Consider the following 17,477-nt stretch of genomic DNA (forward strand, 5'->3'; position numbering starts at 1 on the left):
ATGCTATTATCCCCATCCCCTCTGCCTCGCACGGACTGCCAGAGCCTCTGCAGTGGTTGGGCAACCCTGTGGCTCTGGCCAGCGCCTGGGCACCACCTCTTGGGGTCAGGGCCACCCAGAGTTGCATCCCATTACCATTGCATGGAGCAAGAGTTTTGCAACAGCAGTTCCTGCCCTGGAGAGCTGGTGAGAACTTCTCCTTAGCAAAGGCTGCAACAAGGTGAGGGGCAGGGAATGGAGAGAGTGGAGGGGGGCAGGCCTGGGGCTCTGGAGCAATCAGGGCAATAGAATCACCCCTACCCTAAGAGGCAGCAGTCCCTTCTTGAGGGTCCAATTTGCTCAGAAACTTTTATTAAGGCAAGGTTCTTATTTTGGTGGAAGACATCAGTGGAACTCCAGTGTCGAGTTCATGCCTGCCTGAAGAACTGAGGGAGTGAAGAGACCTAGCAGAAGCCTATGTTCAAAGAGGAGGCAAAGAGTTCTGGTCCTGGACCGGAACTCATCCAAAGGAAATCAGGGGCCAGGAATGGGGGAACTTGACCTTCTCCCTGTCTGGGAGGGGTGGAAGGACAATGCTGACCACCAGCCTGTAGCTCAACACTGCCCCCCAGAGAGTCCCCACCAAGTCCAATGAAGAGCGCAAAAGCTCCACAAAGACATTAGAAGATTGGGGATCCTCTGGCAGAAGGTTCCACGGTCACCATGGGCTGCAAGGACACCGGTCCTTCAGCAGTGACTCCAGAGGCAAGTCTAGCACAGCAACACCCAGAAGAGCCCCTGGGGGACACTCCCAACAGACTCCCTCAAATTCCTGGGAGAACCTTGTGGGGGGATGAAGCCCTGCATGAGCACAGAGAGTCTAAGCCAGTGCAATTTTGGTCACTGCTATTGACATGACCTCACTTGTGCTCACAGGCTGGGGACGCCCTGGGAAATTTGGGCGACGTAATTATTTCTTTAAATAAGATGTCACTCGGATCCTCCAATGTACATCAGTTCCCCCACTTTGTCAACTCATTCAGTGCTCAACAAAATGATATGAAACACCCAGGGTATGCCAAAAACACTGTGATTGGTTTAGGGATACAGAGATTTTTATCATAGATTTATCATACTTATGTATATTACTTATATATTTTTCTATATTATATATCATATATTTATATACTGTTTTTATATATTATATATATAAGATATAAAATCCCTATTTTTAAGAACCTCACGGTGGGGAGGAGGGAGTGACAAGATGGATTACAAACCCCACGACTGAAGCCGTGATAGAGATAAGCCCCGGGGTTGGTGTGGACGGCACAGAGAGGGCTGCATCCATGGAGGTCATGACCAGGCTGAATCTTAAAGGAAAAAGGAGAGTTGGCCAGACCAAGAGTGTAAGGAAGAGCGTTCCAAGAGGAAGGGAAATGCATGCCGGGGGGGAACCAAACAGCTCTTCGGGAGCTGCGCAGAGTTCCCTGTGGTTGTAGTTGAGGGGTCCTAAGGGTGTGGCCAGGAAAGAGTCTGGGTAGGTACACAAGGGGATGCAGAGGCAGCAGGTGCCCAGGTCAGGCGATTGACTCTACCCGAGGACAATGCGGGTCCTCAGAGGGTTTTAAAAGGAAAAAAGCTCGATCAAATTCACACTTCGGGAAGACTGTTCTGGGAGCAGAGTGGAGGATGGTTTGAGGGGGGAAAGATTTGAGGCAAAGATGATTTAGACTCTCTCTCTGCCCCTTCCCCACCGCTCGTGCGCACACTCTCTCTCTCTCTCAAATAAAAAAATCTTTAAATATAGACACATTAATCCTCCTGAAAACACAATGCAGCAGGTGCTTCATTAGCCCCGTTTTACAGATGATGAAACTGAGGCCCCGTGAGACTGAATAACTTGCCCAAGGTCTGCAGTCCAGCTCCAGAATCCACAGCTCTTGCATGCGTATTGCAGTAGTTTAGGCGAGAGAGAATAAAGTGTTGCCTGACGCTGTCAGTGAAGATGGTGAGGAGGAGATAATCAAGAGGGATGCTAAAGAGATAGCCTCGTTTGAGAGGCGTGCAAGGGGCAGGCCGTTTCCGGTTGGCCAGATGCCAGGCTGGGAGGGTGGGGCAGGAAATCCAAGAGACAGGTTTTCTACCTGCTGAACTTGCAGCACCTGTGGGACTTCAAGGGAAACTTCAAGAGGTGGCTGCATGAGGAGTCTGAGCTGCAAAGAGAAGTTTAGGAGGGAGGTCAGGCGCTGAAGGTGTGGGAGACCCTGGCACTTATTGGGTGGTGGCTGAAGCCAAGGGAGCAGGTGGGCTGGCCTGGGGAGGGCAGGGAGAGAAGAGGGCCAAAGCAGAGCCCCAAGGAACATCCAGATTTGAGGAATGAATGGAGTACTAAAGCCACAGAATGAGACTAATGTTCAGGAGAAATAAGAAGAGAATGAAGTCAGTGGGATTAAATGCTGCAGAGGTCAAATGAGACTTGAACAATAACCATTTCACCGTAAATACAGTTACAAGGCATACAGCAGACTGGAAGAAAATATTTTAACATAATTGACAACTGTGAGATAGTATGAGTAGATAGGGTAACAGGCCCTTTTATAAAGCACCAATGGGAGAATAAATTGATACAGTCTTTTACTGAAGCATAGTTGATACACAATGTTATATTAATTTCAGGTATACAACACAGTGACTGGACAATTCTGTACATTATGCCATGCTCACCGCAAAAAGTGTAGTCACCATAAACTGGTACAGCCTTATTAAAATTTAAATGTGCACAGATATGACCCAGCAAAATTACATGTAAGCTACACAATCATACAAGTTCCCAAAGACCTGCATCCAAAGATGCTCGTAGCAAGACTTAAATATTCATCCATAAGGTAATTATCGGATCGATCATGATACATCCGCACCATGGACTAGTATGTTGTCACCGAAGAGACACCGAAGGGTGCGTCTACATGCACGCCCATGACAGCGTGTTAAGGTGCAGAATGACATAACCAGTTCAATATCATTTGTTTTAGGGGGAAAAGGAAGGAAAACATGTCCATATATGCATGGGGTGGGGGGGAGTCTGGAAAGATGGACACAAGATATGTGTGAATCTAAGGATGGAAAGGAGTCCTTCCAGTTCAACTTTAGACGATTTTCAGGTGTCTGTATTCTTTACAGTATGCACGCTTTGTTGTTGCAACAGTAAAGCCGCTTTATTTAAGAGAAGGGCTTATTGGATGTCTCGGCCTGAGGTCGTCGGTCATGTTGGCAAGAGCTGTTTCAGCAGAGCAATGGGAAGGGAGCTAGCTGTGGTGGGCTGAGTGGTGAACGACGGGAGGCGAGGTGGAAGCAGCCCTTTCTCTAGAAGTCCAGCCGTGAGGAGGGCGCTGGGGGTGTAGTAGCGGGAGGGGTCCTGAAACAGAGGGAGGGTGAGGGCGACATGAGCAAGCTCAGGGAAGGAGATGGCGGATGGGGCAGAAGGGCTAGGAGGCAGGACCCTCAAGGATATGAGAGGCAGGGTGTCCCAGAGTCAGGGCAGGAATTCACCGGAAAGAGAAGGAGGGACGCTTCTCACGCTGACCCTAGAAGGAAGGAAGAGAGTGTGCAACAAGTGCAAGTCTGTTCACCGGGGGCTGGGGTGGCCTGCATCTTCCTTGTAAAGAAGGAGGTGCATGTTCGAAACGCTCAGAGACGGAGGTTGACCAGCCACACCTCCCCCCTCAGACTGGCAGGCTCCTCCAGAAGCCCTTAGACAGGTAGGCGTGAAAATCCCCAGTGCTCATCACAGAATCTCCAGGCGGATGGATCCTTGGCCTGGAGTCAGAGTCCCAGGACAGACCTCACTTCTCCTTGGAGGGGACGCCTCCCCTGGTGGGCCTCCTGGAATTCACCCTGGCGACCCCAGGTCAGACATTTCCCTATAAAGTCTGCTTCTCTTTTTTCCTGCCCAAAAGCGCTGACTGCTCCCAAGCCCCGAGCCACAGAGGAGATCAGTGGCCCCTCCAACGACAACAGCAGCTGTCAAGGCAAACAGCAGGTAAGTGAGCTCTTCGGTGTTAGGGCCACCAGGGCTTCGCGTCTGATGGAACTTCAGTCTCCTCTCTGAGTCCCCTGAGAACTGACGTGTTGAATTGCAGAAACGTAGAGCTAAAGAGAACAAAGTCTTGGGGCGCCTGGGTGGCTCAGTCATTAAGCGTCTGCCTTCGGCTCAGGTCATGATCCCAGAGTCCTGGGATCGAGCCCCACATGGGGCTCCCTGCTCAGCGGGAAGCCTGTTTCTCCCTCTCCTGCTCCCCCTGCTTGTGTTCCCTCTCTCACTGTGTCTCTCTCTGTCAAATAAATAAAATCTTTAAAAAAAAAAATAAATAAAAAATAAAGAGAACAAAGTCTTCACTTAGACAGCATGGCACAAAAGAACTTTCTGCAGTCCTGGAGAGTGTTCTCGATCTGCACTGTCCAATATGGTAGCCACTCATCACGTGTGGCCCTTGAACCCTTGAAAGGCGGCTGGTATGACTGAGGGACTACATTTTTCGTTCTATTTCAACTAAATTTAAGTAGCTACATATGCCTAGTGGCCATCGTACAGGACAATACAGATCTAGAACAATCGCCTCATTTTCTGACAGACCGCATCAAGGCCTGGAGACAACTGACTTGTCCGAGCTCATCCTGACTATCAGCAGTGGAACCAGCTGGTTCTTTATTCACCCCACCATCCACATGCAGGTGGTGGGTTCAGGGGAAACGAAATCAACCTAATGAAAATCAAGAAGCGAGCCGGTAGGGAAATGTCAAACCTACGCTCCCCTTTCTACACCTTTTTATGCCGTTGTCTGGGACAGAGAGGTTCCTAACCGAGCTCAGAAAGCTGAGGCTAGCATCCAGACCCTTGTTACAGTGGACAGAATACAGGATTTGAGGTGAGGTAAAAACATTTCTTAAAAACTGTTTAAAATCCAGTTCCCTGTGTCACTCTAATGAGGTTGCTTAACTCCCAGAGTCTGGTTTCCTCATTCAGAAAGTGCATACTTCACGGCTTTGTTGTGAGGATTAAATATGCACAAATTCTTTTTTTTTTTTAAGATTTTATTTTTAAGTAATCTCTACACCCAACATGGGGCTCAAACTCACGACCCCAAGATCAAGAGTTGCCTGCTCCCCCGGCTGAGCCAGCCAGGCGTCCCTAAATGCACGAATTCTGAAAAGCTCTTTTCCCAGAAGCTGGACCCGAGTAGGCACCCAACATTACAGTTAGTGTGACTGTTGCTATTCAGGCCAGAGCCAATGAAGATGCACAACAAAGTCAGCCCGGAAAGCTGACCCGCTGCTTTCCCTTCCTTGGGGGGTGTAGTGGGACAGACGTCATCACACGAGTTAACAAACTGTTCCAGAAATGATCACCACAACAGACGCTAACATCATGCTTGCTGTAAGTCTTAAGCGCTTTACAGGTAATCCCTCATTTGATCCTCAGCGCAACCCGACGAGTTAGATGCTATCATTGGCCTCATTGTACAGATGAGCAAACAGAGACTTGGAAAGGGAAAGTCACTGGCCCCGAGCTGCTTGGCTTGCTGAGTCCTTACCCGCTGCTTTCCTGGGCCTCTCTCTGTGTAGAACAAGCCTCTGTCTGGTTTTAGCATTGCCTGGCCAGGAGTCACGGCATTCTTCTCCAAGCATGGAAAAGAGAGAAGTGACAAAGAATGGTTGCGAGATTCTTCCCTAGCGGTGGGCGAGTTTGTTGCCGGCTTCCAGCACTCTGCGGGCCCTGGGATGCAGGGGTGAGAGGCGAAGTGGAGAAGCCAGAGGTACGGTTTGCTGGGGTGGGGGCTTGGGAGGGAGCCGTGAATTAGTGGTCACTGTTCTGCCTGTATTTACCCTCCCCACTGTAATCAATAGCGAAGGTGACAAAAATACATTCTTAGTGTCACTCAACACTGCTTTCAAAAATGTGTTTGGATTTGGATAAGATGCGAATTTTTCCCAAAAGGCTTTCTTTCCAAATTAGATGGTCTTGGCTCCAAAGGTGGCCAGCTACTGCAGACTCAATTCCAAGTGTACAGGCCAAGAAAGAAGATCAATGCCCCTCAGAGGGGTTCCTGGGCAGAGCAGATGGTTGGGCAGGGAGGTGAATGACAAGAGAAGTGAGTGGAGCCCTCACTTGGGGGTGGGGGTTCTCAAAGGGATGTGACATGGAGAAGGAATCTGTGAGACTTCAAAGGCTCCAGGGTGAATGGGGTGGGGACAGGGGGCATTAGGTCCAGGCGCACCAGAACCTCAAGTTCCATCTCTGTCGTCTTCATGAGCTGTTCTCCTTTGAGATGGGAGAGATGTTCAAGAGCAGGAGGGTGGCTGGCTCCCGAGCAGGGGGCAGCCCGAGGCAGCTGGGGTATAGGGAGAGTCAGACAAGGCAGCTGAAAGAGCCAGGGACTGCTGAGACCAGGGCAAAGATGAGAGAAATCCATGCCGTCCTGGGCAAACCACTGCCTTTGCATGGGCCTCAATTTGCTCAACTGCGAAATGGAAAGATTGGCTAGAAAACACCACAGGTCCCTTACCAGTATGGAACTCTGCCAGTTCAGAAAATGACTCGTGACCCAAGAGCTGACCTGAGAATTAATTATTCAAGTTATCAAAAGCATTCAACAGCCTCAGAACTCCACCCTAGAATTGAGCAACCTAATCTACCACTCACTTCCTCCACTCTCTTAACCACCACCACCCTGTCAGTCAGGCACATCTGCCCTCCTGGATGTGTCCTACAGGTGAAAGGCCCAGACTCCTGGTAAGTCTTGGAACACCCACCCTTCTCACCTTCCAGAATTCTCTGTTCTCTGTCCCCCTTGACACCCAGCCTCTATTGATCCCAGATATCTCTCCCTGCCCTGGGGTGGGCTTCATTCCTCTTAAGGCCTCCCTATCCCCAAAGGGAGAGCCCCTGCCCCTTTTCCTTACACCTCTCTCTGACAACCACTTAGGGCAACTCTCTGCCCAGCCCCTTCCCTTCCTGATTCAGCCAGTTCTCCTGCTTTGGCTAGGATGGGGTCTGAGGAAAGGCCAGACATTGTCTAGTCCCTTCTCCCCTATTATGAAATGCAAATATGTGTGGATTATATTCATAGAGAGAAAGAATGTTAAAATTGTATTAAAATGACTGAATTTTCTTTGTTCTTGAAAAGATTGCCTTCAATGTTTGGGATCTTGTAAATGCCTCCATTGTATAGCATTTTCATAAAATAAATTAGAATCATCCCATCCATGGCGTTTCTGAATGGCCGTGAGTCATTAAGGGTCTGGCCATTTCACTCAGTGTGGGAATCTCCTGCTTGTTCACCGAGAACATGACCAGGGGGTCAGTAGGAATCAGCCAGTTCAAGGGTTTTTGGCTAATCATTTCTGCAAGGGCTGTTTCTTTCATTCTGGGCCTACAGAATAGGTAAGAAAATATCAAACATAGGAGTAAACTGTATACAGCCTGACTTCATGAGATCTCAAAAACTTAGCTTACAAATATATTTTAAATATGCTTAATATATGAGGTACGATTCTTTTTTTTTTTTAAATGAAGCAGGTCTGTAGACTGTAAGTAGCACGTGGAGCCACCCACACCTACATGGAATCCTCGTTGCAGCATTTGTAGTAGGCTCTGTGACCATGGGCTGGTGTCTGAGCCCCTCTGTGCCTGTCTTCTCGCCTGTAAATGGGGGCTAATCATTACCTGTAACCCTCCAGGGAGGTCATGTACCTATGAGGCACAAAGCAGACCCTTCCTTTAGTTTCTCCCTTTCACTGTCAACGCATCCTTCCTAGAGATTGGTAAGCTGAAAAACCCACAAGCATCCACAAAGTATTGTCCCCCAGTGGCTGGAGGTCACTGCTCTGGCCTGCTTCTCTTGCCTGAGTTCTCCATCTCCTGACCTGACTTGCAGGGTCTCCCTCTGGACCCTCAAGCTGATCCCTCGCGCCTGGGAGCAGAAGCTCCCCTGTGTGCCCCCCAGCCCATCCCCCGCACAGCTGAGCACTGGATATACCAGAATGAGGACTTATCAGTGAAGGATGCTTGGCTGCAGCTATCCCCTGATAAGGCAGTTTCTGCCACCGCCCCAGCCCTGCCTTCTCACACTGTAAAAGTCACCCATTTCCAGTGTACAACTAGTGGTTCTTAGTACACACACAAAGTTATACAATCCTCACCACTGTCTAATTCCTGAACACTTTCATCAGCTTGAAAAGAAACCCCCTCTCCAGCGCCTGGCAACCCCTGATCTACTTTCTGTCTCTACTGATTTGCCTATTCTGGACATTTCACATACATGGACTCCTACAGTATGAAGCCTTTTATGTCTGGCTTTTTTTTTTTTTTTTTTGCTTGGAATAATGTTTTCAAGGTTCACCCACGTTATAGCATATATCAGTACTTCATTCCTGTTGTTGGTTGAATAATAGTCCATTGTTATGTGTATGTTTCCATTAGTTTCTCCATTTATCGGTTGAGGCACATTTGGATTGTTTCCACTTTTGGGCTATTACGCTGTTGTGAACATTTGGGTACAAGTTTTTGTGTGGACATAGCTCTCCAATTCTTTTGGGTACATATCTAGAAGTGAAATTGCTGGGTCAATGGTAACTATGTTTAACGTTTTGAACAACTGCCAAGCTGTTCTCCAAAGTAGCCGCACCATTGGTACATTCCCACAAGCAATGTATGAGGAGTCCAATTCTCCACATCCTTGTCAATCGCGTTACTGTCCTTCTCGTTTTATGATGATGATCCTATTGAGTATTGAAGTAATTCTGGAACCTTGTTACTTGATGTTTTTCTCTTTAATGCTGGTTCCATTTTGAGGTGGGTTACTGACTTGCATATGGTCCCAGAATGGTCATACCTTGTTATAAAGAAATGGCACAGTGGTGATAGATCTGGTGGTTCACAAGGAGCTCATTTGGGAGCTGGTTTACTTTAATTTACTTCCTCTTTGAAAACTGGGTAAATATTTCAGAGTGGCTGCAGCTTCCCCCAGAAGCAGACTTTGGGCTATCCCCCTAACAAGGGCAGAGCCAACAGAAGCAGGTTTACCTGGATGTAGTCTGGGGGGCTGGGGAGTCAGGGATGGATGAAGGCACTCACTGGCAGGACACAAAGTGTCCCCACCAGAATTGAAAAGCCACCAAAACAAGGATAGTGTGTCTCCACCTGTCTCCACCTGTCTCCTCTGCTTCTCACTGCCTCTCCTTGTGCTGGGAGCACACTGGCTTTTCTGCTCACCTCCACATGGCAGAACATGGCTGCCCAGAGCTCCCAAGACAGTCGGTTACATTTCCACCCGCTTGGAGAATCAGTCAGCCACCCACTTAGGGATTTTTAATATATTTTTTTCAAACTGCACAAATACTCCCACAGCAGGTCTTCTGCATCCTGAAAGAAAAACACTAGGCTGTAAATAAGCTTTCTTCTAGCTCCAGTATCCTTCAACTGTATGCTGTTACCCCTAAATCTATTTTTCCACACCTTTCTTTTAAAGACTTTCAGAAAGTGGGACAAAGGGGTTCCTCCCTCAGCTTTCTAGTCAAACCTCCATCTTTTTCTAGCAGTCAAACCCAACTGGATTGCCTGCTTAACCCCCACATCAAGAACTGAATGGTACCTCATATTTCTGACATTAAATTCAGCCTGAATAGCCAGAGATGCTCACCACTGAAGAAACCAAGACATGTTCTGTAGGGATTGTTTGCAGGGAAGTTTCAACAATGTTTTAGGTGATGGTGATGTCATGGAAAATGCGCAGAATCTCTCTGGTTTTGAGGGAACTATACACTTTGTGCTATGTGCCATTTATCACTAAATGTGGCTCACAATCTAGAGCCACAACTACTTCCTAATGTGAAAGTTGCTTCCGTGTAATATACAAGCCAAGGCAAAGAATCCTGTCCGAGGTTCATGGGTAAATAGTCTGGAATCTGGGGAGAGATTATTGTGCAGTAACTCTCATCTCTCTTCTCTAGGCCAGGATTTAAGTTTGCCTCCAATATGGAAGACACTGACTGGTACAATTACGGCTTGGAAGATTTCTTCAGTGAAAATTACAGTTACAGCACAGAACTGCCCTTTATTCCAGCAGACTCTGCCCCATGCAGGCCAGAATCCCTGGAAATCAACAAGTATGCAGTGGTGGTCATCTATGTCCTGATCTTCATGCTGAATCTGCTGGGAAACTCCCTAGTGATACTGGTTGTCTTACATAGTCGGGTCAGCCAGTCTGTCACTGACGTCTACCTGCTGAACCTGGCCATAGCCGACCTGCTCTTCGCCCTGACCTTGCCTCTCTGGGCCGCCTCCAAGGCAAAGGGCTGGATCTTTGGCACACCCCTGTGCAAGGTGGTCTCGCTCCTGAAGGAAGTCAACTTCTACAGTGGTATTTTACTACTGGCCTGCATCAGCGTGGACCGCTACCTGGCCATTGTCCATGCCACACGCACGTTGACCCAGAAGCGGCACTGGGTCAAGTTCATATGCTTAGGCATCTGGGCCCTGTCCCTGATCCTGTCCCTACCCATCTTCGTCTTCCGCAGGGCCGTCAATCCCCCCTACTCCAGCCCAGTCTGCTACGAGGACATGGGTGCCAATACAACAAAACTGCGGATAGTGATGCGGGCCCTGCCCCAGACCTTTGGCTTCCTCCTGCCGCTGGTGGTCATGCTGTTCTGCTATGGGCTCACCCTGCGCACCTTGTTTCAGGCCCACATGGGGCAGAAGCACCGGGCCATGCGGGTCATCTTCGCTGTCGTGCTTGTCTTCCTGCTCTGTTGGCTGCCCTACAACCTGGTCCTGGTCGCAGACACCCTCATGAGGCTCCGGGTGATCAAGGAGACTTGTGAGCGCCGCAATGACATTGGCCGGGCCCTGGATGCCACCGAGATTCTGGGCTTCCTCCACAGCTGCCTCAATCCCTTCATCTACGCCTTCATTGGCCAGAAGTTTCGCCATGGACTCCTCAAGATCATGGCCTTCCATGGGCTCATCAGCAAGGAGTTCTTGTCCAAGGACAGCAGGCCTTCCTTTGTTGGCTCTTCTTCAGCAAACACTTCTACTACCTTCTAAGCCCCCCACCCCGGCCCTGTCGCAGCCCCTCGGGGCTCCTCCCTCACCATCAGCATCCCGTTCCGAGCCTCATGTCCACTGGCTGTTCACAGCCTCTGTGTCAAGGCAGCCCCCCGGGTGTGGTTGCAGGAAGTGACTGGGGCCGTGTCCTTTTCAGGCCCGTTGTACAGTTTAGAAAGCCTGCCCTGGTCCCCCAGGCCTGACTATACTTACTCTGTCAGCTGCTAGAGCTCAGTCCACCCCACCGCTGAGCCCACAGCACTCTGTTCTCTGAGGCAGTTAAAGACATTTAAAAGGCATTCCTTCAAGTGACTACAGAAAGTTCCTACATGGGGAGGCATCAGTGGTGAACGGCATTAGCTGCTGCCCCAACTGTCCCTTTCTCGCTAGCCAGCAAAGCCCACCTCCCTTGAGAGAGGCTGAGAAGGACAGATACTCACTTTCGAAGACTCCCTTGGCTAGGAGTGGCCCTGCCATTCACTTCGGACTACTTAGATTTCAGGGCAATGGTGTGCTGGTAAACCACTCTCCTGGGGGAAAGAAGTCCTGATTTGTAGCATTTACTGAGTTGCCCGGTATAAATGCTCCCGCCATGGCGATTTCAAGAGTTTTCAAGTAATGTAATGAGTGCTTTCACAAGCAGGTACAAACTGGCCCTAGGGCACTATTGCTTAAGAGGAAGTCTGCTGGGTCCAGGGACTCCTGGGAAGTAGTCCTGATTAAAAAAAGAGAGAGAGAGACACACACACACGCACACCCCCTTTGTTCTCACCTTTGAATATGGTTGTAGGATCTGATGTGACAAAGAGGCAAAAAGTGTGCTCAACACACTTAGGCAGATGGAGCAGATGAGAATAAAGAGCCCAGAAAGAAGCTTAAGTGTAAATGGCCAATGATTTTCAACAGGGGGCACCCAGACTATTCAGTGGGGAAAGGATGGTCGTTCAACAAATGGTGTGGGCAAACCAGATATCCACACGCACAGGAATGAACTTGGTCCCTTTCCTTATACTATGTACAAAAGTTGACTCAAAATGGGTCAAAGATCGACACAGGAGAGCTTCAACTATAAAACGCTAGTAGACACATATAGGAAAAGTTTTATAACATTGGATTTGGCAATGATTCCTTTGATATGACACCAAAAGTACAGGTAAGAAAAAAATAAATAGATAATTGGATTTCAGCAACGTTAAAAACTTGTGTGCATCAAAGGACACTATCAACAGAGTGGAAAGGGAAATCACAGAATGGGAGAAAATTTTTTTAAATCAAATTTTATACAGTTTACTCTCCACAATATACAAAGAATTCCTACAATTCAACAATAAGAACAACAACAACAAAGACAGATAATAACAAGTGTCGGCAACAATATGGAAATACTGGTAGGACACTTGTGCATCATTGGTGGAAATGGAAATGGTGCAGCCACTGTAGAAAACAGTGCCTTGAAAGATGGAACAGAATTACTATCTGATCCAGCACCTCCATGTCTAAGTGTACACCCAAAAGAACTGAAAGCAGAGACTCAAAAAGATGTTCGTACACTAATGTTCCTAGCAGCATTATTCACTATCACCAAAAGACAACAACCACCCAATGTCCATCAATGGATGATGGACAAACAAAATGTGGGGTATACATGCAATGGAATATCATTCGGTCTTAAAAATGAATGAGCTTCTGGTATATGCTACAAACACGGGTGAACCCTGAGAACATGATACGAAGTGAAAGAAGCCAGGCAAAAATAGTGTATGATTCCAGTTATTGGAAATACCTACAGTAGTCAAGTTCATAGGGACAAGAACAAATAGTGGTTACCAGGGGCTGTGCAGAGCGGAAAATAGGAGGTAATTGTTTAATGGGTACACAATTCAGTTGGGGGTGATGAAAAGTTTCTAGAGATGGATATTGGTGATACTGGTACAACAGTGTGACTGAGCTTAATGTCACTAAACTGTACATTTAAACTGGTAAAAGTGGTCAGTTTTATGTTGTGTGTATCTTACTACAATGGGAAAAAAAATAAAAACCAACTAGTTACCAAAAGACAAATTTTAGCAACTGAACCAATTGTGGAACCATCTACCTATAACTTCTTGTTCAGGGAGATAATTAAAGGTCTTTTTTTTCCTTTGTATAAGCCACTTTGAGGTTGAGTATTTCATTACTTGCAACAAAAAGCATCTGAATTGCTACAGAGAAGTCAGGCAAGGGTGAACAGAGGTCCCGAACATAGATGTATTTACAATAATTAAATCCCTTTGCTGTCTATTGGGTGCACAGATAGAAGGATTGAAATCGAGAGAGAAGCCAGCCTTTTTTCCTCCTTCATCCCCAGCGCAAGCCTGTTGCTGCTGGACATGTATTATGGAAGGATATATGTCCCAGGATCATCTAGTGCTTCTTATGTCTTTGGGTGAAACCAGAGTCAAGAGCGTCAAGGGTCAGTGTGTTTTACCAGATCAGCTGGACTGGGGAGCAGGAAGGCAGACAGCTATGTTGAGCTCAACCAGCCACCCCTACTTTGAGTCTTCACTCTCTCCTCTCTCCCACTCAAAACACACACACACACACACACACACACACACACACACACACACACACGCCCACCATGCAGGACGGACAAGAGCACACCTTGCAGAATAGGGAAATGATTTCCACACAAAACCAAGGACTTGACTCTTTGCTTGGGCAGTCTTTCCTGAGGGGCCTGCATCCCAGGGCTCTGGGACATGGCAGAGCTTACCCAGGCTGAGCTCCTGTTCACAGGCCTCGTCCCTGCGGGGGCTTTGGCAGGAGGGGGCTGGGCTCAGAGCAGCCTACTAAGGAAGTAAGACTGCGAGGGGAGTCCAAGGGCACAGTCCCCAAGCTCTACCAGGTTCTGATCCCCTTCCTGTTAACAACTCTCTGACCACTAAATCAAAGAGACTGCTGCTGTGGTTCTGACCAAGAGGCCTCTCCAGTGAGGCAGGAGCAAACCTCTGAGGTGGGGTGCTCAAGGGGCAAGTAACTACCTCTCCTGACTCATGAAAGCACAAACAGGATTAATCCGGCCCTCCTAATCCCTTGTTCCGAGCTCATTCTGTGCCAGGCACTGTGCTAAGCTCAGGTTCAAGCTTGACTTAGCTGCTCTGGCCAAGCCTTCAGAATAGCTTCTGATTCAGCGGGGGAACGTGTATTTACTGGAGGGAACACCCTAGTTGCCAGAGGGACCGGGGGTGTTCTGACATGGCAGGGCGGATGGGCCAGATGGCTCCCTGAGATCATTGTCAGTGGGACGAGGCCAGACCGAGTTTTACTCCGATTCTGGGCTCTGCTCTTTGCTACTCGAACAAGGGCTAGAGGACACATAGTTTCTCCAAGGAGAATAAGAGGATAAAATAAGCCTAGGAGCAATGAGGCAGAGATGGAGTTGCACTTATGTAAACTCTGTTAATATTTCTCTCTCTTTCATTCTCTCCCTCCCTCCCTCTCTCACATAAAGACAGTCTTGGCACAAATAACCTACCAACTAAGCCATCACCAGGAGGAGGCAAATCCAGGGCCTATCTTGGAGTTGTTGATTTCTTTCTTCCCTCCAATGTTTCGAAGCCTGAGTCCCACTGTCAGGGCCCAGCTCCTTTCTGCCTAGATCTGCCTGCTCAGTCTGAGCTGGCCCCTCTTGCTTCTGAGATACATTGCCCTACTTACATGAACACCCTCCGTCTTGTTTCTCTGTCTCCCCAATTTATGACATCTCCCTCAACGCAGTCCCTCCTCATTGAAGGAATGGGCTCCCTTTGGTCATGAAATCAGAACAGCCTCCATTGTCTCTTGGGTGATATGAAGACGTACCCTCAGGTGGCATGTCACATTGAAATTCATCCCGCATTGACCCACATGGAAAACAGCCACCCTGCCATAGCAGAGCCAGAGGACACCTAGAGCTTCCCCCCGCCCCCCGCCAACCCTTGCAATACACAAATGAGGAAACTGAGGCCCAAGCAAAGCAACTTGATCAAGATCTTGTGGCTGGGTAATAGTAGAGCTGGAATAAAAATGCCTAGTGCGGTTCATTTTTTCAGATATTTCGCTTTTCTAGTGGTGACACTTCAGGCACCTTCCAAATAGATGAGAAAATACATATATGAACTTCCCAGAGCATTCCACTCATATAGGTAGGGCTGGTCCACTTCTTCAGCGCCTACACTCATCTGAGAGAGTCAAGGACCAACTGAGGCTTGGGGCCCACGTTTGGGAGCAGGCTCAGATGGGGTTACCCTATTCTGAGCTGTCCCATAAGACAGTTAAAGAGACAGTCGGATGGGGTTCCTGAGTGGCTCAGTCAGTGGGGCGTCTGACTCTTGATTTCAGCTCAGGTCATGATCTCAGGGATGTGGGATTGAGCCTTACGAGGGGCTCCGCACTCTCCCTCTCCCTCTGCCCACCCCACCCCCCACTGCTCACACACCCACACATGTGCACACTCTCTCTCTAAAAGAAAAGAGACAGTTGGAGCCCAGCATAAAATTCAGAGACAGGCAAAACAAGCCTCTATCAGGCAGGGTTCCATTAGAAAAGCAGGACCGCTTGGAGGAGAGATTCATTATAGGGATTTGACTGTATGCGATTGTGGAAGCGGGCTAAATAGTCTAGGTCAGGCTGTTGTCTTTGCTTCTGGTGCTGGGACCCGAAAGTGGCAGGACAGAGAGCCAAGGAGGAAAGATCCCATGAAGCAGACAAGAGTGAGGGCGAGCTGGAACCTGCAAGAACAGACTGAAACCTGCTCCCGGTCTCTCGTGGCCTCCAAGTTCAACATGCAGACGGACTGCTGGAGATGCTGACGCCTGCATCATGAAGGTCAGAACACACGAGGCTCAGGAGCAGGAGGTACGGCTGATTCAGCTGCCGCCCCACACTAACGAGAGGAGCCAGCAAATTAAGGACAGCAGAGACCAGCATCTGGTGCCTTGCGCCGACCTTCCAGAGCATAAAAAAGAATGTCACTTCTGCTCCACTTTCCACCTTCCAAAGTTCACACAAAAGTCTCTTCTGGCTGACGCTAACATGGAACTAGGCGAGAAAGGGAGGGAATTTGATGAATCTTGATTCAAGCTTAACTAAATTGACTCATTGCAAATCTTTCAGGCGAACTTAGGTGCAGACTATAAAGAGAAAGAATGATCACCGCCAACGTTTGAATAATGTTTATTTAGAGTTTGAATCTATCAGGGAGGAACACATTGGGGCTTTTGAGAGTACTGGGAATATCCTCTTTCTTTACCTAGATTATGGCTACCTGGGATTAGTTGTATTATTATTCTTAAAGCTATAGTCATTAGTTTTCAACGAACTGTAGTATGTGTCCTATTCACCTATTTTTATGCTTTTGATTAGTAAAATAAAGGAAAAATATGAAGAAAGTTATCAGAAGAACAAAGGGACAACTCTGGTCATTTGGAGGAACGACTGCAGGGAGCCAAGTGGAGGCTACTACATCCTATAGTTTTGGGGTCAGAATCCACCAGATTAGAAGACAATATTATCATGCAGACTTGTAGCAGGGTAAATAGGTACAACCTTGAGAGAAGGCAATTTGATCATATCTATTTTAGTGCGCATACCTTCTAATCCAGGAACTATACTTCTAGAAATCCACCCTATAGAAATACCCACATAGCTAGACAAATGTGTACAGGATATTTGTCATAGCATTCTTTCTAAAACTCAAAGCTTAGAAACAACCTGAATGTTCAACAAGAGGGAAAGTGTCCAATAGACAGTGAAGGAGCATCCAGGCCATGGAATACATTGGATTCAGTGGTTTAAACTGTTTACAAGGCAAAAACGTGGTGCTAAGTGGAAAAAGCCAGAACAGAAGACCACATATTTTATGATTCCACTGACATAAAATGTCTCAAAAAGACAAATCTATGAAGTCAGAGAGCAGGTGCGTGGTAGGGTCAGGGAGGGGGCAGGGAATGATTGCAGACAGGCACAAGGCTTCTTTTAGGGGCAATGGAAATATTCTAAATCTGGATTGTGGTAATAGTTGTACAACTCTGCAAAACTGCTAAAAAGTCATCTCATGGTATACTTAAAGCAGGTGAATTTTACAGTAGGTAAATTATACTCAATAAAGCTATTTAAGAAATCCTTTAAAAAAATAATGAGTAGTGATATGAGAGGACCTAGAAAGATCCTTAAGAAATAATGCTGGATGAAAAAGGAAAGTAGAGCAGTATGTATAGTAAATGGCTTATCCATGTGTGTAAAAACACATAACATAATAATAAAATATATATATATATATATACACTAAATATTCAGGAAAACATCTGGGAGAATATACAAAGTTGTTGAAAGGAGTTATAGTCAAAGAGAACAGGAGGGTGGAGTGATA

At 47.6% G+C, this 17,477-nt stretch overlaps 1 protein-coding gene across 4 annotated transcripts; it reads left to right on the forward strand.

Annotated features, from left to right (window-relative positions):
• The first annotated feature begins 3,667 nt into the window (after positions 1–3,667).
• Positions 3,668–13,239, forward strand: CXCR2 (C-X-C motif chemokine receptor 2). Of its 4 annotated transcripts, XM_035726463.1 has the most exons (3): positions 3,684–3,740; positions 3,939–4,021; positions 9,991–13,239. In XM_035726463.1, exon 3 carries the CDS (start codon positions 10,016–10,018, stop codon positions 11,084–11,086), a length of 1,071 nt encoding a protein of 356 aa, XP_035582356.1. In that variant the 5' UTR covers positions 3,684–3,740; positions 3,939–4,021; positions 9,991–10,015; the 3' UTR covers positions 11,087–13,239. The 4 variants fall into 4 exon arrangements, with proteins under 4 accessions (XP_035582354.1, XP_035582356.1, XP_035582357.1 ...); XM_035726461.1 differs by lacking the exon at positions 3,939–4,021 and having other exon boundaries at positions 3,668–3,889; XM_035726464.1 differs by lacking the exons at positions 3,684–3,740; positions 3,939–4,021 and adding an exon at positions 5,679–5,795.
• The last annotated feature ends 4,238 nt before the right edge of the window (positions 13,240–17,477 follow it).

This window comes from Zalophus californianus, chromosome 3 (assembly GCF_009762305.2).
Source record: "Zalophus californianus isolate mZalCal1 chromosome 3, mZalCal1.pri.v2, whole genome shotgun sequence".
Taxonomy (NCBI): Eukaryota; Metazoa; Chordata; class Mammalia; order Carnivora; family Otariidae; genus Zalophus; species Zalophus californianus.